The sequence below is a fragment of the Dermochelys coriacea genome, chromosome 2, assembly GCF_009764565.3.
Source record: "Dermochelys coriacea isolate rDerCor1 chromosome 2, rDerCor1.pri.v4, whole genome shotgun sequence".
NCBI lineage: Eukaryota > Metazoa > Chordata > Testudines > Dermochelyidae > Dermochelys > Dermochelys coriacea.
In genome coordinates, this window is record NC_050069.1 from 107,423,008 (window position 1) to 107,447,684 (window position 24,677).

At 41.7% G+C, this 24,677-nt stretch overlaps 1 protein-coding gene and 1 long non-coding RNA gene across 18 annotated transcripts in view; one reads left to right on the forward strand and one right to left on the reverse strand.

Moving 5' to 3' along the window:
* Window positions 1-24,677, forward strand: part of RIPOR2 (RHO family interacting cell polarization regulator 2) — a 184,542-nt gene that overhangs the window by 147,987 nt on the left and 11,878 nt on the right. For 6 of the 16 annotated variants that reach the window (XM_043508283.1, XM_043508277.1, XM_043508282.1 and 3 more), the window contains 11 exons: window positions 1,540-1,583; window positions 5,230-5,355; window positions 5,466-5,614; window positions 7,094-7,223; window positions 10,848-11,531; window positions 14,350-14,534; window positions 16,452-16,662; window positions 18,291-18,426; window positions 19,628-19,789; window positions 20,813-20,971; window positions 22,637-22,839. In XM_043508283.1, coding sequence (XP_043364218.1) covers window positions 1,540-1,583; window positions 5,230-5,355; window positions 5,466-5,614; window positions 7,094-7,223; window positions 10,848-11,531; window positions 14,350-14,534; window positions 16,452-16,662; window positions 18,291-18,426; window positions 19,628-19,789; window positions 20,813-20,971; window positions 22,637-22,839 — 2,189 coding nt within the window. Of the gene's footprint in view, window positions 1-1,539; window positions 1,584-5,229; window positions 5,356-5,465; window positions 5,615-7,093; window positions 7,224-7,798; window positions 7,946-10,847; window positions 11,532-12,600; window positions 14,265-14,349; window positions 14,535-16,382; window positions 16,663-18,290; window positions 18,427-19,627; window positions 19,790-20,812; window positions 20,972-22,636; window positions 22,840-24,677 lie in introns of those variants that run through there. The other 10 variants (XM_043508279.1, XM_038392249.2, XM_038392250.2 and 7 more) reach the window with 4 other exon arrangements.
* Window positions 1-24,677, reverse strand: part of LOC119851808 — a 113,546-nt gene that overhangs the window by 74,582 nt on the left and 14,287 nt on the right. The gene's annotated exons all lie outside the window — the stretch shown is intronic.

A 24,677-nucleotide genomic window follows, 5' to 3' on the forward strand; every position in this document is an offset into this window, starting at 1 on the left:
GTACTTAGTGACCACTTCACTAACCGCCTTAAAGCCAAGTTCTCTCCCTGCAAACTAAGGTTGGATTCTGCTCTCAGTTACCTTAGTGGAACTTAATTGTTGTCAGAGAAGTGACATCAATGTAAATGTGAGCAGTTTTGGTGTATAACCTTGGTTATGAGTGAGTGTTCTGTGTGTGTGTATAAAATATACCAAACAACATTGCATATGGTATTGGAATCAATTTACCTGCAGATCTAAGCTTTCGTTGTGCAATTCAAAGTGTATAGTCTTAATGCTTCACTGAATACTTGCATTTAATAGAGGTGTCACAATTATGTGTGTGTCCAAGAGCAGAATTTGACCCAAAACATGTCATGGCATGTATTTAATGCCATTTATGTCAATCTAGGATGCTGCGTGTTGATGAATGTGGCAACCTGTTTCAGTTTTATCAGGAGTTTAATCATTAAATTCACCATCTGACTGCGTTGCATAATAAATATCACTTGGCAAAAAATAGAATGAAAAAATGCACTGTCATTTGCCTACCACCAGTTTGGATAGTGAATATACTGAACAAAGAGCAAACTAGCAGACAGCAAGTTATCCAAGATCTCTCTAGCATGACTGGTTTCAGAGTAGCAGCCGTATTAGTCTGTATTAGCAAAAAGAAAAGGAGTACTTGTGGCACCTTAGAGACTAACAAATTTATTTGAGCATCCATTGTTTCATGTTCTCTGTGTATATAAATCTCCCCACTGTATTTTCCAGTGAATGCATCCGATGAAGTGAGCTGTAGCTCACGAAAGCTTATGCTCAAATAAATTTGTTAGTCTCTAAGGTGCCACAAGTATTCCTTTTCTTCTAGCATGACTGTCTATTTGCGTTACATTCAAATAGTTTTGTTCATTTCACATGATCACCGTTTATAATAAACCATGACACACAGATCATGAAAAAAGAACAAAGTTGTAAGCTTATGTCATGTAAAGCTGTTCGGTTCTTGATGCAGTTTCCATTTCTTGGGGCTGCAGTAGTGGCTAAGAAATGCATTTACAATCCACCAGAAGATACTTGAGATTTGGGGCTTATCTTATTAACTGATTTGTAGAGCTGCACTAAAGAATTTGAGGGGCTAGTAGGAAGTCTTGATAGTTAAAATCCAGCCAGGAGCATAAATCAGATATTCACACCCCAAACAAACCAAATCCGTGATTGTGTTACTCTCTCAGCTACCAATGCATCCTACTCTCATGTTGCCCAGCAACAAAAATTGAACCCAGCAGCTTTCCTGCCATCCGTGGGATCTTTATAGAAGCCAGAGAGGCAGCCTGAATTTCAAACAGTAAGAAATACTGGTGGGTTCAATTCTCTTAGAAAAGATGTACAAAGTGCTGATGCATATGGCATGACTGCACTGATGCCATAAAAGGAGTGCTAGGGTTTTGATCAGGTCTTAAGCATTCAGTTTATATAAGTAAAGGGAGCTAGAAAGGGAACAAGGTGTTAAATAAAGAGCGTCTTCTGAAAATGATCTCAAATGTCATTTGCTCTTAGGTCTGGCTGGATTTGCTCGTCTTTGTCCAGGAGATCAATATGAGGTAAGTATTGTGTCAGTTTCCTTAGTATAAAATAAGCGGGGGGGATTTCCATCACTTTGTATGTGATCCTGAAAGTAACATATTGTGGTGACACCTCTGGAAAGGGCTGCTTTTTCCTCATGTATATAGCAAGAAAAGCCCCACTGTTGTCTTTATGACTGAATGTGTCAACAGTGTCAAAAGAAAAGGAGTACTTGTGGCACCTTAGAGACTAACAAATTTATTTGAGCATAAGCTTTCGTGAGCTACAGCTCACTTCATCGGATGCATTTGGTGGAAAATACAGTGGGGAGATTTATATACACACACAGAGAACATGAAACAATGGGTTTTATCATACACACTATAAGGAGAGTGATCACTTAAGATGAGTCAGCAGCAGCAGCAGGGTGGGGAAAGGAGGAAAACCTTTCATGGTGACAAGCAAGGTAGGCTATTTCCAGCAGTTAACAAGAACATCTGAGGAACAGTGGGGGGTGGGATGGGGGGGAGAAATAACATGGGGAAATAGTTTTACTTTGTGTAATGATTCATCCATTCCCAGTCTCTATTCAAGCCTAAGTTAATTGTATCCAGTTTGCAAATTAATTCCAATTCAGCAGTCTCTCGTTGGAGTCTGTTTTTGAAGCTTTTTTGTTGAAGGATAGCCACCCTCAGGTCTGTAATCGAGTGACCGGAGAGATTGAAGTGTTCTCTGACTGGTTTTTGAATGTTCTAATTCTTGACGTCTGATTTGTGTCCATTTATTCTTTTACGTAGAGACTGTTCAGTTTGACCAATGTACATGGCAGAGGGGCATTGCTGGCACATGATGGCATATATCACATTGGTAGATGCGCAGGTGAACGAGCCTCTGATAGTGTGGCTGATGTGATTAGGCCCTATGATGGTGTCCCCTGAATAGATATGTGGACAGAGTTGGCAACGGGCTTTGTTGCAAGGATAGGCTCCTGGGTTAGTGGTTCTGTTGTGTGGTGTGTGGTTGCTGGTGAGTATTTGCTTCAGGTTGGGGGGTTGTCTGTAAGCCAGGACTGGCCTGTCTTCCAAGATCTGTGAGAGTGATGGATCGTCCTTCAGGATAGGTTGTAGATCCTTGATGATGCGTTGGAGAGGTTTTAGCTGGGGGCTGAAGGTGATGGCTAGTGGCGTTCTGTTCTTTTCTTTGTTGGGCCTGTCCTGTAGTAGGTGACTTCTGGGTACTCTTCTGGCTCTGTCAATCTGTTTCCTCACTTCAGCAGGTGGGTATTGTAGTTGTAAGAATGCATGATAGAGATCTTGTAGGTGTTTGTCTCTGTCTGAGGGGTTGGAGCAAATGCGGTTATATCATAGAGCTTGGCTGTAGACAATGGATCGTGTGGTATGACTCTGAAACCTGTCAACAGTGTCAGTAGTTTTCCCCATGTTTATTTCCCTTCCCCCCCACTGTTCCTCAGACATTCTTGTCAACTGCTGGAAATGGCCCACCTTGATTATCACTACAAAAGGTTTCCCCCCCACCCCGCCCCGCTCTCCTGCTGGTAATAGCTCATCTTAAGTGATCATTTTCCTTGTATGGTATGGAATGTATGGTAACACCCATTGTTTCATGTTCTCTATGTATATAAATCTCCCTACTGTATTTTCCACTGAATGCATCCGATGAAGTGAGCTGTAGCTCACGAAAGCTTATGCTCAAATAAATTTGTTGGTCTCTAAAGTGCCACAAGTACGCCTTTTCTTTTTATGAATACAGACTAACATGGCTGCTACTCTGAAAAGTGTCAGCAGTGAAGGCTTCAAGATCAGATCTAAAGTACTGGATAATGGCTATTAAGATAACAATAGGTCTGTCTTTAGTTTTGTTTTAGAAAGAAATCAAGTATCACAATACCTTATTCTTGGCATAAGTCTCCAATTCTTCTATGCAGAAGATGCCTCATTTATCCAGTCAGGGCAGATTGAATAGAATAAATCTATTAGAGCAACACTATATCAATGGGACATTAATACTAGTACAGAATATATATATATATAGGACCGACAGAATAGGTTGTGCTGGTGGGGGAGTGTCACTATATGTGAAAGAAAGCATAGAGTCAAATATAGTAAAAATCTTAAATGAATCAAACTGTACCATAGAATCCCTATGGATAGAAATTCCATGCTTGAATAATAAGAATATAGCAGTAGGAATATACTACCAACCACCTGAACAGGATGGTGATGGTGAATCAGCTGAAATGCTCAGGTTGATTAAAGAGGCTATAAAAATAGAAAACTCAAAACTCAATGGGGATTTCAACTCTCCTCATATTGACTGGGTACCTATCACCTAGGACAGGATGCAGAAATAAAGTTTCTAGACACCATTAATGACTGCTTTTTGGAGACAGGATATTGGACTAGATTGACCATTGAACTGACTCAGTATGGCCATTTTTATCTAAACCTTTATTAGATACAGATCAAAACCAACCAGAACCTTTGAAAGTCAGTAGTTTGATAAAAGATCCCTCCCCTTTTATCAAAACCCACTTATTAGTCCACCATAATGACAGGTTTCAGAGTAGCAGCCATATTAGTCTGTATTCGCAATAAGAAAAGGAGTACTTGTGGCACCTTAAAGACTAACAAATTTATTTGAGCATAAGCTTTCGTGAGCTACAGCTCACTTCATCAGATGCATTCAGTGGATGCTTATGCTCAAATAAATTTGTTAGTCTCTAAGGTGCCACAAGTACTCCTTTTCTATTAGTCCACCAGTCACCATTTCTTATTTACAGTGGCAGGTCTTCCGTAGGGGGCGGAGAGCTCACTAGCTAGTAGCAGGTCCCCTCTACAGAAGACTGGCCAGGCAGCCTAATTCTCCCAAACCAAGATCCTCCAGCTAGGGTGGCCTGCTGTTCTTCCTCCTTTAAAATGTAGCATTAGGTATGGGGCTTCACTTAAATGTGTGGCTTCACTACCTTTATGCCACAGAGTGCACAAAATCTTGGAGCATGCAGGATTGCTCTCTGTCTTCCCGAGACAACCTGTCGGTTCCTAGAGAATCCTGGTGCCTGAAAATAGAGGTAACAGACAGCCCTGTGATCCTCTCCCCTAGCTAAGAAGATAATAGAGCAGATAAGTGAAGCTGTGGCCAGAGGAGGTCGTGTGGGGAGGAGAGAATGGGACTCCCCATGCAACCTCAGATCATTCGGACAAGTGTCTCACAAGCATATCAACTTGTGGTGTTTTTTGCAAATCTGACCTCTGAATCTTTTCAGGTCTGTCCATCTCTAGCAGTGATGCAATATTACTAATGACATCACCATCTCCTTTTTCTCAGCCTTAGCTGCTGAGAGGGAAAGGATTTCTGGTATTAAGGAGTTGCCTTCCCTTTCTGCCCTGGGTTCTGGATCATTAGGAGCAAGTATTTCTGTAAGACATCTAGTGCTATGAGAGCAGGTTTACATTATTAAATGAATGTGAGAACTCAGTGCAGTTCCCCTTCTGCATAGACTTTCCTCCCTGTTTGGTGGAAAGCAGAGTTCAGCATTCATAGCATCTATTCTTCAGGTGTATTTCAGAAACTACCCTTTTCCTCATATCTTTGTCTGACATTTGTCATCTGAGAACAGGTAGAGCATGCATGCCAAGAAACTAAGAGGACTTTTCTTTATCATAGATATTCATGCGTTATGGCCGCCAGCGATGGAAATTGAAAGGCAAAATTGAAGTGAATGGCAAGCAAAGCTGGGATGGAGAAGAAATGGTTTTCCTCCCTCTTATTGTTGGACTGATTTCCATTAAGGTAAACACACCAATTTGTACTGTCTAGCCACCTGCTGCTAAAAGCTGCCCATAAAGCTGAAATAGAATATGAGGCCCTGTTCCAAATACTACTGCTCTTTACCCTTGCAGGTCACAGAAGTTAAAGGACTTGCTACTCACATTCTAGTGGGAAGTGTTACCTGTGAGACAAAGGACTTGTTTGCAGCTCGGCCTCAGGTGGTTGCTGTTGACATTAACGACCTTGGCACTATAAAGCTGAACCTTGAAATTACCTGGTAGTAAGTAGAACTGCTTTACTGGGTCAGCAGCTTTTCAAAACCAAGTAGAATCTCATATCCTCTTGTTTCCCTGGTGAAGAGCATTGGTAGACAGTGATGACTTCCTGTGTGACTTGGGGTTAGTCACTAAAGGTACATCTACACTTAAGGCAGCATGTAGAGTACAGACACTGCACGCCCAGATAACGCAGGTGTAAATAGAAGCGTAGACTGTAAGGCACAGCTTAGTCAAATAGAATAATGCAGATTGCCCTACATGCCTATACTTTAGGGAGGGTACCCTACACGGCTCTCTACTAGGGTTGCCAAACCTCCAGGAATACGTCCAACCAAGCTTGGCAATGCTACTCTCTACAGGCCCTGGCAGTGCCTCCCATGTCTACACTGCTGTTTTTAGCAGAGTCGTGTCCTGTTGCCTCCCACTGCCAGAGCCTTTTCCTGACATTTATAGCTACACATCACAGTGACGAATGTGGACACAGCTTGTCTCACTGCAGTGTGTAGCTGCACATGTTCTACATATCGCTGCAAGTGTATACAAGGTCTTAGTGTGCTTGTTCAGTTCTCTACCTGTACAAAGGGTAGAATAGCCCTTCTTCACTTCACAGAAGTGTTATGGGGATAAATACATTAAAGGTTGGGGCACTCAAATGCTACAGTGATGAGGGGCATATAGGTACCATACAGATGTTGCCTCATCAAACTCAAACATCTGAGGGCAAAATTGGGCCCTTCTGATATGCATGAAAATCTTAGTTACGCTGGTGCAAATTTTAGTGGAGATTTACACTAACATAATAACCAAGAACAGAATTTGGTCCAGAGCATTAAAAACTAGCCTTCACGTGCTTGACACATTGCTTCAGGGTAGTGGGAAATCCCTTGACATGCTCACCCCACAGCAATAATAAGCCTGGGATAATAGAGCAAGGGTTCAAAGCAAGATTTTATGGCATTTTAATGACATATCTACCCATCATCTCTAAACAAACACTGAAGTATTTACTATTTCCATTTGTGTGTTATATCTTATAATGCAATAAAGCATGAAACCAATCATGACAACTGCTGTATTCCATTGTGATGTAACAGCTCTATTGATAGTAGAGCCCCTTACTCCCAATTATTTTTTATATCTGTCATCTCAAATGCAAGAAAATTCTTCATGCTGTAGGAGTCACATCATATTAGCGTACATAAAATTATTCCTGGCAGTGGACTGCTCTTTATCCTAAATGAGAATCACACTTCTGAGCTGTCTAATGAACAAGATTTTCTCTTTAATGGTTCACTTAAAAACTGAATTCTCCTTTTTAGATGTGCTGCTAAAATCCATTACTTTTCTTTTGTGTCACGTGCAGATTATTCTAATGAACTAAATGAATAATATAATAAAATAAGGAAACAATTTCCCTGTAATTGTGATGCAGTTTCATTCTGTCTAGGGTGAGATTTAGTTAATTATTTATTTATTTGCAGCCCATTTGATGTTGAGGACTTGACCCCATCCACAGGCAATGTGAACAAAGCATCTGCTCTTCAAAGAAGAATGTCCACGTATAGCCAAGGGACTCCAGAAACTCCTACCTTCAAGGATCACTTATTCTTTGTGAGTTAAGTTTGGCCTCACATAATTATGTAAAGAGACTCTCACTGCCTCATCAAAATAGTAAATGCTTAGTTGCTTTAAAATGCATTTTTCCTAGCTTCATCATTATGCCGTGTTAAACTCTTTATGTTTAGCACACATAATGCTAAAGCAACATGCTTCCAGCTGTTCAGCCTAGAAGGAAAGCGTGTTTAAGTTCCTGTAACCCTAAAATATAATATAGTCAGTTATTGGATGCCCATACTTCTGCTTGTGTGCTTGTAAGATTTGGGGAGACTTTATAAAATGTATGTCTATTCGGCGATAGCAGTTTAAAACAATTAGATTAAACAACAAACTAGGATTATTCTAACTCAGGGTGAAATTCACCCGTATGCAAAGGACCTGCACAAAGCCAAGGTGCCACTTAAGTCCCACTTAAACCATATTTTGATGGGTTAAGTAGGATTTAAGTAGTGCATTGGCCTTGTACTGAAATGAATCTCACCCACAATTAATATCTTTAAAGCTGGCCATTTAAGTGCTATAACTATGATGCATTCAACTAACTCCCCCTTTTGCTTTAACTGCTGAAGAAATGGCTACATCCTCCACAAGACAGGCCGCAGTTGTCGGTTTTAGATGCTCTGCAAGACACTTTCTTTGACAGGCTGCAGCGCAGTCGCTCTTTCAGTGACCTGCCATCTCTCAGACTGAGGCCTAAAGCAGGGCTAGAGCAATCTGTGAGTTTTGCTGGTGGGAGTGTGTAATGAACGATTGGTTCAGTGCTCATGTGGCTTCATTTCCATGCATGCTCTGTTTGATCTTTAACATCACAGATCCTCTAGTTTGCTGACTGGTTGCAAGGGAGAGACTGAGTATAAAGCCCAATGCTGCTCTCAGGAAAGCCAATAGCAAAATTCCCATTGACTTGAATAGGATCAGGATCACAGCCCCCATCTAGGGCTGGGGCAGAGATTCAGCTACAAATGATAGTCAGACAACCCATCTTTAGGGATGCAAAGTTAGATTGGTCGATATTGGTCTATATTTTTCTTGTAATCCGACTTCCAGCATTGATAGAAAGTTTGAAAATGTATGCACGTGGAAAAAAGCAAAAAACAAAAAACTCCCCCAGAACTTCAAATATATTTAGACTTAGAATGAAAGATACAAAGAGCTCTGGGCAAAAATTCAGTAGAATTTTGGATGCTTTAATCTTATAAACTAAGCCAATGTATAAATGCTTACAGCTTTCTTCAGCAAATTGTCAGCAAAATATTTGTCACTTTTCATCTGTGTTGTGTTCATATGTGAGTTGTTAGCGAGTTTGCTGTGCAATTCAAAAAATTCTAGGGTAAGGACTATGTTAAACGACAGGCATTATACTGTAAGCTTTCAATGTCATTCTGAAGAGATTCTGATACCTCCCATTTTGCTCTGTTTTTTTTATTATCCCTTTAATGTTCTACATTTCATTTCTCACTATCTACTTTAAAGATTGGTTAAAATAACAGAAGAATTTGTTCTAAAACTTCAGGATGGCTCAAACCTGTTTATAGTGAAGAAAATAGAGATTTTTTTTGTTAAATACCACATTATTCATACTAAAGGAGAGTTAAATATAAGATATTCAGACATTTTGCTCCTTTTTACTGATGCCTTGTCTAACCAAAGGCTATTTTTCACTTAAAAAAAAAAAAGCATTCCAGTGAAATTCCCCAGTCAGATCTGTATGGCAAGTTTTGGCTCCTAAATTTTGCTTTCCCTACAATGTATAAAACTCCCACAGAGCTCAGTGAGAGATATGCACATGAGTAAAATGTGGAGAGCAGAGATCCACTGCATAGACCTAAATGCAGAAAAGTCTGTCCATTTATACACACTACTGCCTTCTACCTGTCAGTTTGTCAGAAAACTGGTTGAAACAGCCTCATGCAAGTTCTTCCGTTATCTTTGATCTTCTAGATCAGTGGTCTCCAACCTTTTTTCGCACAAGATCACTTTTTGAATTTAAAATCAACCTAGGATCTACTCCGCCCCTTCCCCGAGGCCCCGTCCCGCTCACTCCATCCCCCCCCATCACTCGCTCTCCCCTACCCTCACTCACTTTCACCGGTTTTGCAGGAAGTTGGGGTGTGGGAGGGGGTGCAGGCTCTGGGCTGAGCCTGAAGCAGGAGGTTGGGGTGCAGAAGTGAGGGGTGCAAGCTCTAGGAGGGAATTTGGGTGCAGGGGTCATATCGTTACACTGTACCTAATCTCACAGAATCCACTGGACATTTCTTGAATTTTACTTATTAGTGTCATTTGTGGTTTTATAGCTCCAAAATCCTTCAGGGATTGTCACAAATCAATGCAACATTCTTAATTGTGGGGTGTGCATTGGCTGAGCCCTGGGGCGGGAGTTTGGGTGCAGAAGGGGGCTCCATGCTGGGACAGAGTGTTGGCATACAGGAGACAGTGAGGGGTGCAGGCTCTGGGAGGGAGTTTGGTTCAGGAAGGTACTCTGGGCTGGGGCAGGGGATTGGAGTGCAGGAGGGGGTGAGGGGTCTGGAGGGAGTATAGTTCAGGCTCCGGGCTGGGGCAGGAGGTTGGGGAACAGGAAGGGGTGCGAGGTGCAGGCTCCAGCCAGGAGGCGGTTACCACAGGCAGCTCCTGGCCGGCCGTGCAGCGGAGCTCAGGCAGACTGCCTGCCTGCCTGCCGTGGCCCCACGCCACTCCTGGAAGTGGCTGGCTGCTGGCACATGTCTGCGGCCCCTTGGGGGGAGGGAGGCAGTGGGTCTCCATGCACTGCCTGGGCCTGCAGGTGCTGCCACTGCCAATGGGAGCTGCGGGGATGCTGCTGGGGGCGGGGGCAGCACATGGAGCTGCCTCCCCCCACAGGGTCCTCAGGGACATGCCAGCAGTCAGCCACTTCCGGAAGTGGCGTGGGGCCACGGCAGGCAAGCAGCTTGTCTGAGCCCCGCTGCTTCGCCGGACTTCTAGCAGCCCAGAGATTGCTATCAATTGGCAGAGTTTCCAGGATTGACCAGTCGATCACGATTGACATGGTGGTAACCACTGTTCTATTTGATCTATGTTCACCAGTTACTCTTAGTGTAACAAAGACATTAATTTTTTTGTCAAAAGTTTTTCATGAGTAAGATTGTGTCCCTGAAAATCATATAATATTAAACATTAACATGATCTAGTTAAACAGTTTTGTGATTCTGGGATATATTTTTTATTGCTTTAGAAATGGAAAAAACAAAACAGGAAGTCTGAGCAATCATTAAACAAGTAAAGACATGCACAAAAGAACAATATAACAATGAACAGAGCTTTTCTATGTGAAGTAGTAAACTGAATAATGTAAATTAAATTGCTGTCTGAGAATTAATCCAATTATACCTATTCAGATCTTACTGTTGTGTCGTGCTCAACAGTGGGCTCAGTTTACTTTGCCAACAGAAAAGATACTGACCAAGTTTCCCAGACCTGATGTAGCAGGTAGCACTCCCACTGAAATGTGCAGGAGATGTGCCAGCTTATGCCAGGGCTGAATTTGTGTGTGTCTCTGTCTCTCTCTCTTTTTTTACACACATGTGTATCATGTGGGATGCATTCCTTGTGTGTTATTTTTACAAGTTTACATTATCTTTGCAGTCCAATTCGCCAGATGACATCTTTGAAAATGGGATGGCAGCCAATGAGAAAAGACCACTATCTTTCAGTTTTGGCGATATACCAAATGGAGATTGTGCTCCCCCACCCAGCACTGTAGATCCGTCCTCTGCCCTTAACCCTTCCAGTCCTGAAATTACTGTCACACCTCCAGAGCACAAATCCTCAAATAACCCAACGATGGACAGTTCCAGCACAAACTCGTCCCTGGACTCTACACCTGAGTCAAAAGACTTGAAGTCACAGCCAGAGCATACATCAGTACATGAGAACAAGAAAAGCTCCAGAGTAGCCTCTGAAGTTCACCAAAAGCCTCTAGGCCCTGGGAGTGATAACCTGTTTATAGATTCTAGTGTCCCCGTGTCACTTCTACAAGAGACCGATGAAGTGTCAGAGCTGAAACCGGTCGAACTGGACACCTATGAAGGCAACATCACTAAACAGCTGGTAAAAAGGCTCACCTCCGCAGAGGCTCCAATGACACCTGAAAGGCTGCAGTGTGAGGGATCAATAAGTGGCGAATCAGAAGGATACAAGTCGTATTTAGATGGAAGCATAGAAGATGCCTTTCAGGGGCTTCTCCTAGCACTTGAGCCACATAAAGAACAGTATAAAGAATTTCATGACCTGGACCAACAGGTGATGCATCTGGACGATATTCTCAAAGTAAGTATATTTTCAGGAAGCATCAACGTAAAGAAAATCTGAGTATGATCGGCCCTATTAACTGTAAACAGCAAAGTACTATTTTTTCAGTCTGCTATCAAGAGCTCACTGGGAAAATACCTAAAACCAACTGATTCGCTCTGACCTTGATTGACCAACCATCTCTTTAGAGTGACCCATTTTAAAGCTTTGTTGTTTGCAGTTTGGTTTCTATTACCTTACATTCTTGAGCAATTTGTATTTTAATTTAATTAGATAGAAATTGAAAAAGTAGCAGGATATCATAATCAACAAATAATTGAATACATTTTCCCTGCTGCAGAAATTACTTAATGAAACTCTGACCTGTGTTATGCAGGAGGACAGATCACAGCAGTCCCTTCTATCCTTAAAAATCTACAGGCCAGATCCTCAGCTGCTATAATTCAGCATGTCTTCACTGATGTCAATAGAGCTCTGCCAGTTTATACCAGCTGAAGTTTTGGCCCTATAACTGGATGAGTGGAATTGTTCAAAAATGTCTAGGTGACTTAGGAACACAGGGTCTACTGAAAGTCACTGGGACTTATGCTCTTAAATCATGTAGGCTCTTTTGTAAGCCCACCCCTAACTATCTATCTAAATCCTAGAATCACAGAAGTGTAGAACTGGAAGGGACCTCAAGAGGTCTTCCGGTTCAGTCCCCTGCACTCAAGGCAGGACTAAGTAATGTTACAAATCCTGTAATTAGTCTAAGAATGAGACTGAAGCTAAAAGGGAAAAGTATTTTACATATGTTACAGTACATAATGTCTTAACCCTAGATTTGTTTCACAGCTCTTCACTAATCACTGTGATGTACATTTTTCCCCACAAGAAGATATTCATGATTCTTTATCATGAGGACAGAGTTAATTGGGAATAACTGCTTTCAAATGCTTCATATTCATATGCCAGGCGGTCTGTTGGAATGATCTGAGTAGTGCAGAATTAGCCACATAATTGAAGAAGAGCATAACTAAGGAAAGGAGAGAGAGGTTGTCCTTTTGCGTTACCATTTTAACATCTGTGTTTCCATTGGCATTTACAGCTACATGATACTTTTCCAAGTTAAGTGCTTTTCTGACAGCCCGTTCCTCCTGCTCTGACTCCCTGAACTAGCTCCGAAGTGGATTTGTACATGAGAGACTACAAGTATCAGTTATTTTGAACTCCCAGCTGCTCTGCTGCTTGTGCAAATGAGGTCAGCTGTCAGAACAGTACAGGGGCAGGGGAAAATACTCATTTTCTCTCTGTGAAGCATATCATACAAAGGAACAGAGGGGGGATGCATGTGCAGGTGGGATACTTGGACTCTTGAGACCTCTGCTTCTTTGAGATCGCCATTCAACCTGTTAATTTGCTTGAGGATTGAGACTGTGGGTCACTAACTGAGTTGCTGGACTTCACAATCAAAAGGTCAAGACAGAAGCTTGTTCTAGCTGAAGAAAGCTTCTCTTGACTATGTCAGCAGGAAGAGAAAATTGACAGTGCGGTTGCTACAGTTTTATTTTGTACAGGACAGGAAGCTGCATTACTAGCCCATCAAACATGTAAACTGAATGAAAGGCTGGATAACACATACCTATCTCACAGGGGTGTTGTGAGGATTGTTTAATTAATGCTTATACAGCCTTTGAAAGTGTAAGATACTGTAGATGCTAAAGTATTAATATTATGTACAGATGGCATAGATGCAAAACTGCACATCACCCCAAGCTGTGGGAAAGTGTGGTTCTGGAATCAGATCTGAACTTCTCAGGTAGCTCATCTCTCACTAATGGGCTAAACTAGAACTCTGAATCTTAACACCAACTTTTGGGAAGGTTCTGTTCTGGAACCATACTTTGTGGCTTCGGGCTTCTCTGATGAGGATGATGAGTATAGCTAAAACTGTAGAAATTGCTGTGCAAAACTGCTGGAGCTGATCTTAAGTCAAGTTACCGATGTAAACTCTGATCTTGCAAGATGGTCCACACAAGTAAGCATCTGTCCCATGCAGAGCCCCACTAACTTCAGCATGGCTCTGCACAGAACGTGGGGTCTGTCTGCATGGATCGCTATGCAGGATTGGGGTCTTAGAGATTTCTTACAGAGGCCATGAAGCTTTACTTACGCTTTCTCCCTGTTGTTCTGATTTTCTCACTCAGTTCCTCCCTAGTGATATGAAAAGAAGGCATCTCCTCTGGTTGGAATCATTACTTTCTGGGCTATAAAATTGCCTTTAGGAATCTCCTTGATTATGTTTATCATTAAAAAGCACTGTCTCCTGGGGTGGCCAGTACCATGATATTTGATAGAGGAATGTCTTGCTTTCCTCCTGTTTCCAGTCCTGTACAGTAATCTGGAGAGATGGGACCAAATTCATACCAGATTTAAACTCCATTGGAGTTATCCCAGGAATGAATTTGGCCAGTACAGCTTAAATGAATGCATGTAATTAAGCTTCTGTATCTAAAATTACTGCTATGGAATGTGCCTTACGTTTTCAGCTTCCCACATGTTAATTAACAGACTGTCCTCTTTAAGGCCATTGAAGAGCTTTTCACTTAACTTTAAGTGAAATGTTTGTCATTTCGATAAGACAGAGTTGAACCCCAGCCTTGACATGTTTTCTATTTGGAGCTTTTTCAGTGTGCAGACTTTGATTGTATTTCTTATGAATATGAAGGTTTGAAATCAATATAATCCAATAAAATGAAATTTTAAAGCATATACAAAGTTGTAAACTTCAATGTTATCCTTTTTTTCAGTAGTTAAATATATTTTTGGTGTTCACTGGTTTGTTCTGCCTTTGCAGTGCAAGCCAGCAGTAAACCGAAGCAGGTCCTCCAGTGTCAGTCTAACAGTTGAAAGTGCTTTAGAAAGCTTTGATTTCCTGAACACCTCTGACTTTGATGATGAGGATGGTGGAGGTGATGAGGTTTGTAATGGTGGAGGAGGTGCTGACTCAGTATTTTCAGACACTGAGACTGAAAAGACTAGGTAAGTCAATAGTGTCGGCCAGCTTGCAGTTCTCAAGGCAAGCCGCTACACTAGTTCTTTGTCACTAACAGAGGATCCTGGTGCACACGTTATTCAAGGAAGATGAAACTAGATTTCAGTTTATAAATCAAGATGTTTTCTAGTGGTTAACATACCTGCATTTGCAGAGTTTCATGTATCAATTTTTCTTGTTCAAACAGCTACAGTCTGTCCCCCAGAAGGGAAATGTAATAAATTAGCACACTAGAGATCAATATCTGCAGAGCTTCTTCCTTGATATAGGTTTGGACTTGGTTTTCCTTGGTTTGGATTTAGTAACTAATTGCTCTGTGTTTTTCACCCCACCCCTGTCTTTTCTCTCTAGCCCAATGAGTCTTTGCAGTGAATTAGGATTGTCAGTAACAGTAACACAGGCCAGATTTAAACAGCATGGTGTAGGTTTCCTCTGGAATGAAAGAGTGATGATTGGTTCTTGTTCTGGCCCTGCATGTTACGTGCCCTCATTCCACCACAGTCTTTGTGAGAGGAGAAGTAGTTGTGTGTTTGTTATGTGCTGTCATGTCACCTTGTGAAGCTGACTGTGTTTTATCATTAGATCCTCATATATACATTTGTAACCTCAGGAGAACTAAAACATGATCCAAAAAGTCTACACACTGCAAATATGACTGCAAAAGGAGCAAAGAACACACAGCAGTCTCCCAAAAGGGAAGCTACATCCCCTCATAGCACTTGTAAGGGATTTTCTAGCACCATAAGCAGTTACTATTCTGCCATGGGGGGGCGGGGGGGGAGAAAAGAAAAACCTCATTGCATACTTTCTTCCCTCCCCCTCAAAAAAATCTTGACAGAGTCAGGCCTTATATAAGCACCATAGCAATTAGTTAAGTGAATTAGCTTAAAATGTAAAGGTTTCCTTTTTTTTTTTAAATGAAGACTTTGAAAGCAGCCTCAGTTCCTACTCTGATTTTAGGTGAATTTTAATGTATAGTTTAGAGCATCCACCTAAAGCAGTGCAGGTGCTGTGATTTTCAAAACATGTAAATGTGTTTCAGAGTAGCAGCCATGTTAGTCTGTATTCGCAAAAAGAAAAGGAGTACTTGTGGCACCTTAGAGACTAACAAATTTATTAGAGCATAAGCTTTCGTGAGCTACAGCTCACTTCATCGGATGCATGCATCCGATGAAGTGAGCTGTAGCTCACGAAAGCTTATGCTCTAATAAATTTGTTAGTCTCTAAGGTGCCACAAGTACTCCTTTTCTTTTTATGTAAATGTGTGTTTGCATATTGGAAATCAGAATCGGGGCCCTACTTTCAAACCATGAGAGAACATTATTGCAACAACAAGAAAATGGAAATAATGATTTAAATACAGTGAGAATAAGTATTAGCCTGTGGAAAAAATATGGTGAAAAATATGGTTTGTTATACCATGATGGAAACATCATGTCTTTTATTCCAGAAGATGGAAACATCATGTCTCTTATTTTCTTTTACTGACAATTGAATCTGGTGCCTGCAAAACACTGATAAATTAGTTCTTAATGGTTTAATTTTTGAGAAACCACAAATCAATAATGCAGTTTAATCCAGAACAATTTGGTAACTAATAATGTCAACAGATGAAAAAATAACAAGTGCTAACAAGGGCAAATTTCAAAGACTTCTTGGTGAGTTCTCCACAAAAGAGGCATTGTTCTGGAGAAACAAGTAGACCACTGTGGAAGCAATTTGTCTTTTTAAATGTGTACAATCATTCCACATTCATTACACAATGTTACTGCCAAGTTAAGATATGATGTATTTATTAAAAGGTTTCTGGCTTATCAAGGGCTCTTTGGTTACAGATCACTACTTGCAGCAATTCTTCTTGTGCCTGATGTTAGTCATTTTGAGTTAACGTGCTTTGTCTGCAGGAGAAGAAAATCAACTCCTTACCCAACTTCCTCCATTAACAGTTACAGGTCAGATCACCCAGAAGCCAGAGGGCACCTCAGTGAAGCTTTGACTGAAGACACAGGAGTTGGGACCAGTGTAGCTGGAAGTCCTCTCCCACTGACCACAGGGAATGAGAGTCTTGATATCACAATAGTTAAGCATTTACAGTACTGTACACAGCTCATTCAGGTACAACTGCTCTTTTGGGTTATATTTTTATAAAAATATTCCTAGGCGCATTTGTTTTCCAGTTTCTTAGGGTTTAAATTGGCTGGTAAATTTAGTACTGGGTGAAAGCAAGGCAGGAGTACTGCTAGATTGAGCCAGTTGAGGGGCTGGCAGACACCAAGAAAGTTTCTGCAAATGTAGTTCTTCTAATGTGTCTCAGTCATGACCTGTCAGACCTCTGTTATGCCAGTCCTGGCCCTCTTCTGAGCTGAGCACAAGACCTGCAACTATAGGGCAGTTTTGTGACTACTGGTATCCACTGCAGAAAGTGCAGACCACTCAATTCACTTTCCCCTTGGACCCAGATCCTGGCACTGACCCTGCCAACTGACTTCCACTTCACGATCAGAGCAGCTGCAGGGTCAGCCTTGTTATGTGACTTTAGATTTCCAGAGGTGACATGGAAGCCCATTCATTCACTGTTTACTCTAGCTAAACTCCAGGCCATTGGAAGTCAACCAAGGTATGTGCGTTATTTAAAAGCAAAAAGGTATTTGGGGTATAAAACCAAGATGTTTCTTTAAATGCAGGAATTGTAAAATGCTATCTTTGCTTTGGACTCTATGTGCAAGCACAGTGGAATGTTGCACTGAAGTCCAGTCTTTGTGTGAACCTAGTCTGGATAGTTATACATTCCAGGAAGTTTTCCCTCCCTAACCAAAGTAAAAACTTGTCCCAGGATTTTCCACTTCCTGAAGGGTGCCCCCTTTGGAGAACATCAGTGTTTTCCTATTGTATTGGAATACTGTATATTGGAGCCTCATTTACTGCATTAGGCTCTTCATTCCCAAACAGACATAGTTAACATCTATTTCCAATGGCCACAGGCTCACTGCTACAATGGAAATCAAGACCTGCTTCTGGCATCTTGCTGATTTAGACAGCTAAATCCCAGCCATGTAGAATAAGGAGGGGTACTGAGCTCAATATAGGAGTAACTGCATGAAATTCTGTGGGCTGCACATGTTATGCAGGAGGTCAGACTAGATGATCTAATGCTCTGCCCTAGTCTTAAACTCTATGGAAGAAGTTAGGTGCCTAAAGCAGCACTTTGCTATTTAAATGAGTAATTACGTTCCTAGATATAGATTTAGGCATTTCAGTATAGGCATAAAAATTGAGCCCCTAAGAAACAGTTTGCAACAACTGTGAAACATACACGCACCAGAAGCTTTAAGGAGATACAATGTAGTAGAACCTCAGAGTTAAACACCAGAGTTTACAAACTGACCAGACAACCACACACCTTATTTGAAACTGGAAGTACAGAATCAGGCAGCAGCAGAGACAAAAAAAAAAAGCAAATACAGTACACTGTGTTAAACAAACTGCATAGTAAAGTTTCAAAGCTGTATTAAGTCAATATTCAGTTGTAAACTTTTGAAAGAACCATAACCTTTTGTTCAGTTATGAACATTTCGGAGTATGAATAACCTCCATTCCCGAGGTGTTTGTAACTCAGAGTCTACTGTACAACCAATTTCTCACTGCAGTTCTTACAGATTAAAAGTATCTGTATTCAGATCAGACTATTTTCAGCAAGATGAAACGTCTTCAGAACTTTTTTTTTTTAATCCTTGTTTTATTAGCAAATTGTGTTCTCCAGTAAAACTCCATTTGTTGTAAGAAACCTCCTGGATAAGCTGTCCAAGGAGATCGTAGTAGTGGAGAACCTTGCAGAGATCAGCAGTGAGAACATGGGGAACGTCATCTCTGTAACTGAAGGTAAGTAACAGTATGGGGGTTTGCTCTTTGGAAAGACTGGGCGTGTGTGTGTGTGTAAGTCTTCCTAGGCAGTCATTTGTCTGACTTTTAGTAAATTCCATTGCACTAAAGGTTGACACACAGTTACAAATGGACACTGTACCACCATCTAACCGGTATCAGTCAACAGATGGTGGCAGGAGGCCTCAGACTGGGCTGAGGTATGATATTCAAAAAGGCAAGGGGAGAAGGGAAGAGATGCTCACGATTTCCAATGTGCCTCCTTTCCCCTACCAAACACACAAAAGCAGATGGCTGCAGTAGTAAAGGGTATTGCCAAAGCAACTGGTGTGGGGTCTCCTCTGAGAAGCCAGATTCTTCCTCCACCTCTCCTTGCCCAGAATGGGGAGATTATTTGGGGAAGCTCTAGTTTACAGAATCAGAGGCATGAGACAGTCTCTGAATAATTTGTCTAGGAGACTACTTTTAATTACCATTATTGACTAACACTTAGCAGTTCTGTAGCATCTTTGCATCTTTAAAGAGTTTTACAAATATTATTTGTTTCAGAGTAGCAGCCGTGTTAGTCTGTATTCGCAAAAAGAAAAGGAGTACTTGTGGCACCTTAGAGACTAACAAATTTATTAGAGCATAAGCTTTCGTGAGCTACATTTTCATAAATGCATCCGATGAAGTGAGCTGTAGCTCACGAAATCTAATGCTCTAATAAATTTGTTAGTCTCTAAGGTGCCACAAGTACTCCTTTTCTTTTTACAAATATTATTAATCCTCACAAGCCCAGTGGTATAGGCAAATATTGTTAGCATTATTTTGCTGATCAAAAAAGAGAGGCAAAACAGTTAGGTGAGTTGCCCCAAAAGAGTGTGCCAGAGCTAGGATTAGAATTCTGGAGTTTGTGGTGCCCAGTCCTGTGTTCACACTATTACCTCACATCTCTCTGATACATAATGTTAATTAAATAACTATTTCCTAGTTCCCAATACTGTATCAGAAGCAAGTTTGCTTTCATCATTTGGAGTTTTAGTATGGGAATCCAAAATACCTTAAAAGCTCTAAAAGCTGGCACTTCCTGTGCACTGGGAAGTTGACTACTCAGCAGTGGGGTAGGAACAAGTATTCATGTACGCTTGTGTTTTTGTTATACTAACACAGCAATCTGATCTCTGTGATTTTGTTTCACTTGTTTTGTTTTCTCCCCCAGCAATTCCAGAATTTCATAAGAAGCTATCACTGCTGTCTTTCTGGACTAAGTGCACGGGTCCCACAGGGGTGTATCATACCTCTGCAGACAAGATGATAAAACAGCTGGATGTCACTTTTGCCACAGCTGTGAATGAAGAATGCCCAGGACTAGCAGAAACAGGTAGATTCTTCCAAAAAACACAACAAAAGAACAAAAACATTCTACCCACAAGTCAAGGTGGATCTCGCAGAATCTGTCTAGTAGTGAGCTTCTGAAAAATGCCAATATGCTCAGACCAAGTTTTGCTCACCTTCAGTTACAACTCTTCAATCCCACAGAAGTCAACTGGGATGTGGTTCAAAAACCTTACCTGAGAGTAACCAATTTAAATGTTTTTTGCCATAACTTGTAAAGCCAGAAGATTTTGCCCAAAATAGTAAACCCAAAGAAATTAACTGTTTAAGTCCACATGATTTAAAAAAAAAGAAAAAAAAAAGACTAGATCTGATACAGTGTATTAGTTTAGTCAGATATTAGGGGGAAATTCTCTATTTGCACTGCCCATCTCATTCTCTTGCCTGTTCTGCCTGCCAAATTCACACTGATGTCAATAGAAGCTCTGTCTATGAACATGAAACATCAAAAGATCCATGATCCAGGCCAACTCCTACCCCTAAGCAATCTCATTGACTTCGGTGGTATTACAGAGGTGCAACTGGGCACAGCATTTGGGCCTCTATTTAATGATGCACTTCAGGTGGAGAGAAAGGATGCTCTAGTGGACAGGGTGGTGCACTGGCTTTGAGAAAGTTTAAATTGTTGGCACGGCCCAGACACCCTGTGTGACGTAGGGCAAGTCACATAATCTGCTCAGTCCCCCTTCTGGAAGTTGGTAATAGTTCTTCCCTACCTCACACGGTTTCATCAGAATAGAATCTATTAATGATTGTGAGGAGCTCAGATATTACACAGATGAGGATCAGACAGACAGGACAATGTTGCCCTGAGTGAAGATTAGAAATGCTGATCCTGGGAGGTGTGTGTCTCTCTCTCTCTCTTTTATTTATTTATTTTTTTTTAAAAAGTTCTACCTTTCTTTCAGGTTGTAAAGTGTTGAACCGAGTTAATTGCAGTGTTTTCTCTGCCAGAAGTGTTTTGCTCTTGTTAATACAACATTCCTTTGTCTTTTCCTGCTGCATGTAGTATTCAGAACCCTGCTGTCTCAGATCCTCGACCGAAGAGAACCAGTCCTCTCATCCAGTCTGTCCTCTGAAATCCTAACAGTTTTTCAATATTACAATTATTTTGCCAGCAACAGTGTTAGCGACCTTGGAAGCTATTTGTTGCAACTTGCAAAAGAAGGTAGAGTGTCTAAGTTCTGGCTGGTAGAAGGGAAACGTATTAAGGTGCTTTCAAGCACCAGATAAAACAATTCAGCCCTTGGGCTGATTTTTCATTAACCAACAAGGAAAAGAGGGAAACAACTGCCTTGGGTGTTCAAATATGATTGCAGTGGCACGTGTATACTGCAGGAAGGGGTGGGTATTTCCAACTGACACTCCCCCCCTCCCCTCCTCACCCACACATGCTCATTAGCAAGGCTGGCTCAAGGCACCAGCGTTCCAAGCAGGTGCTTGGGGCAGCAGTTAGAAAGGGGCGGCAGCTTCTCCCCTTTGCCGGCCGCGGCGGCAATTTGGCGGCAGCTTCTCCCCTTTGCCAGCCACAGCGGCAGTTTTTTTCACTGCTTGGGGCTGCAAAAACTTTAGAGCCTGCCCTGCTCATTAATATTAAAAATAAGTGTGTAGAAAACTAATATTATGGGGCAGGATGGTACTGTTGATTTGGTCCCAAAATCTGGAAGGTGCCAAGTGCCCACAGCTTTTACTGATTTCAGTCTTTCCTTGGCTCTCATCATCGTTTTGGGCTGATCTCATGAAGTGCTGAGCCCCTCTTGGGAAGTGCTGAGGAAGCTGAGCAAACTCTGTGTCTTGCCAGCTGTGCTCAGCACTTCAGAAGACCTGACGCCCCGTGAACTCAAAAGGGCAACAGACACTTGGCACCTCTTGGGCCCAAGCCCATAGTGCTCTAGACTTTCACTCCTGGAGACGTGAATTTCATTTGTTAATCTAGTGCATCTGAAATGGAGTTTGAGGGACGCCTCCTAGTCCCTGGTTCTGCATGACACATTGTAGCACATCTTGGCATAGCTGCCAGCTTTTACTCAACAGAGGCCAAAGAACTGGGATAGGAGAGATGTTCAGTACTGAGGCACATTAGTAGGGGCTGTCAGCAGAGACGGACATAAGTGGGCAGGAAAAACTGGCACATAAAGATGTCCTTGGTACCAATATACAGCAGAGGAGAAGATCTTACTCTAAGCAAGGCCTCCCCCTATAGTGCTTCCCCAGGGCTGTGTGGAGAAGCCTGCTCTCAATGTGGCTGGCTGAAGCCGATGCTATTAGACACTCGCTCTCCTGAGCACTAAATCTAGACACTTTTCTAAAACAAAACAAAAACTAATGACCAATATAACATCACTATTACTATAATCAGATATCCATGTCCAGTGTAAACTCCACTCAAGAGTCATGTGGTCTTAAGATACTGAAAATGCCAAAGGAAAACATGCCTTGAACTCAACTCTCCCCGTAAGATATTCAAGTTTCCTGTGCTACAATCACTGGTTAGAACTTCTTGGATTTTCTAGCTGCAGTTAAGGTTTGATGATTTCACTTTGGGCTGGGAATAAGATACCTAACATCCCATTTAGCACATCCACACACATCTGTTATTCCTGTGGAGAATGCATGCCAGTCCTCAGCAAGAGTATCTGGGAGGCACTGCTCAAAGAGCAAAACACTCCCCAAGTCGGAGCACTGCAATGCTGGAAACTCAAGGAGAGCTGAAAAATTCCAGCTTCATTTGTGCCAGTGGATAGGTATTTTAAGTGGAAAGGAGCAACATAACACATGGGGAGAATAAATGAACAAAAGGAGAATATTGACATCTCTTTCTTTTACATTCTAGCCTCAGTAGTTCAGAAGCTGCAGACCTTAAGAGATGAAAAACTGCTACAGAACATAGCTGAGCTAACCTCCAGTAGTCTTCCACCTCAGCAGGAAGTACTGAGGTCCTTGGCTTTACTTCTAACTGAAAATAAAAATGAAATTGGCGAGGCTGTGACATTACTCTTGTCAGCTTCAGCAGAAAACGGGCATTTCAGGGAGAAGGTAGGTATGGTTCCTCTGTCCCCTAATTGAAAACACAACATACAGCATAGGAGACCTATATAATCATGTTCAGTCTAATGTGCAAAGTAACATTTCAGAGTCTTGCAGTGTTATTGTAGCTATGTTGGTCCCAGAATAGGTGGGTGAGGTAATATCTTTTTATTTGAATTGGACCTGAAGAAGAGCTCAGTATAAGCGCAAAAGCTTGCGTCTCTCACTGACAGAATTTGGTCCAATAAAAGATATTATCTCACCCACCTTGTTTCTCCAAGTCTAACATAATATACAAATATGCAGGTATGCCTCTACAATACTTGTCACAATATCATCTGGTCACTAATTTAAAACTATTTGGTTTGCATTGTATTCTCCAACCATCTATCATGTTTCAGCATTAGTGGGTGTGCTGGCTGTTTATCTGGTGATTATTGAAATGCTTCTGGGCCATTCTTCAAGCACTGCCCTTTTGGAAAGAGATGGGTCTGATATTTTGCTCCAAAGGTGGTAAGATCTGGGCAGCATCCTGATGTCTAGAGGAAGGGAATTGCTGCTGAGCAAACAAGAATCAGAGTCATGGTCCCTAATTAGGTGATAAAAATAATTTAGATCAAAGACTTTAGTTTAGATATAACATGATTTGAAATTAAGGCAGTGTAACAAGTGAATTAAAGAGAAGGAAGAAGGAGGGAGAGGTAATGATTGACTTTTGTACCTGCAATACTTCCCAGTTTCTTCTGCTACCCCAGTGAAAGTTCATTCTTGGGTGCCCTGGTTATGAGGAGGGGGCAGAACAGGAGGAGGGTGTGATGGATCCGGAGGAGGTGGGGATGGCAATCCAGATCAGTGAGAGGTTGCGTCACTATTTTCCCTGCAACCCAGAGTGTGCCTCACAATGCTTTACTGTTGTAATTCCCAGCCTGGGCTGCTTGCAACCAGCCTACCAGCTTGCAGGTCACAGCCTGAGTGTGTGTGTGTGTTAAACAGCCCTTGTCCAGTGGCTCTGACCCCAGCAGCCTGTCTATAGCCCCATTCTGCCTTCCAGCAGCCTTGATTACATAACCAGTAAAGTGACCCCAAATATCTAGCCCTCTCCTGGACTGTTCAGAGAAATAATAAGGTCCATTTGTTCCTCTAAAAACATAACCTACCACTTCACTGAGGTAAATACACCCTTTCATTTAAACACTTTCACTGAGTTGGTTTATAGTAAAACTAAAACAAATGTATGAACAATAGGTCATAGGTTGAGTAACAAGTAACAGGAATAAAGTTAGAAAGGATCACAAGCAAATGAAAGTGAAAACATGCATCTACACTTAACAGAGTAAGACATGGCTTTTGTTCAAGATGGTTTCTCTCACCAGTCATGACTCACTTTTTTTCCATCAGGACCTTCTACGAAAGCATAAGGGGCTGGTTTCTCTAGTCTTTCTAGGTAAAAGATCTTTGCCTAAGTAGGCTTCTCACCTAGAGTCAATTCCAGAGACTTCAGCACCAGCTTGGTTGAAGGACCCATCTTTCTCAGCATGCTAAGAGCTCTGTTCTCTTGTCTTTCTAGTAATGGATGCCAAAGATGGCTTGCTTATATCTTCCAGAATTCAACGACTGTTTCAAGATGCAGGATGAACTCATGCTGTTACTCCCTTCCTATGGGCTTCTCATCCCCCTGTATGTAAATGGGGCTTCCATTGCATTCCATTCCATTTTGACTCCACCATGCTTAATTTACCTAGAAGACAGGTTTAATAGGATTCACTATTCACAGCTGGCATGCCTCCTCATGGCTAATCTTGGGATTAGTTTGCCACTCATTGGATGCCTCTTCCTGCAGTCACTCA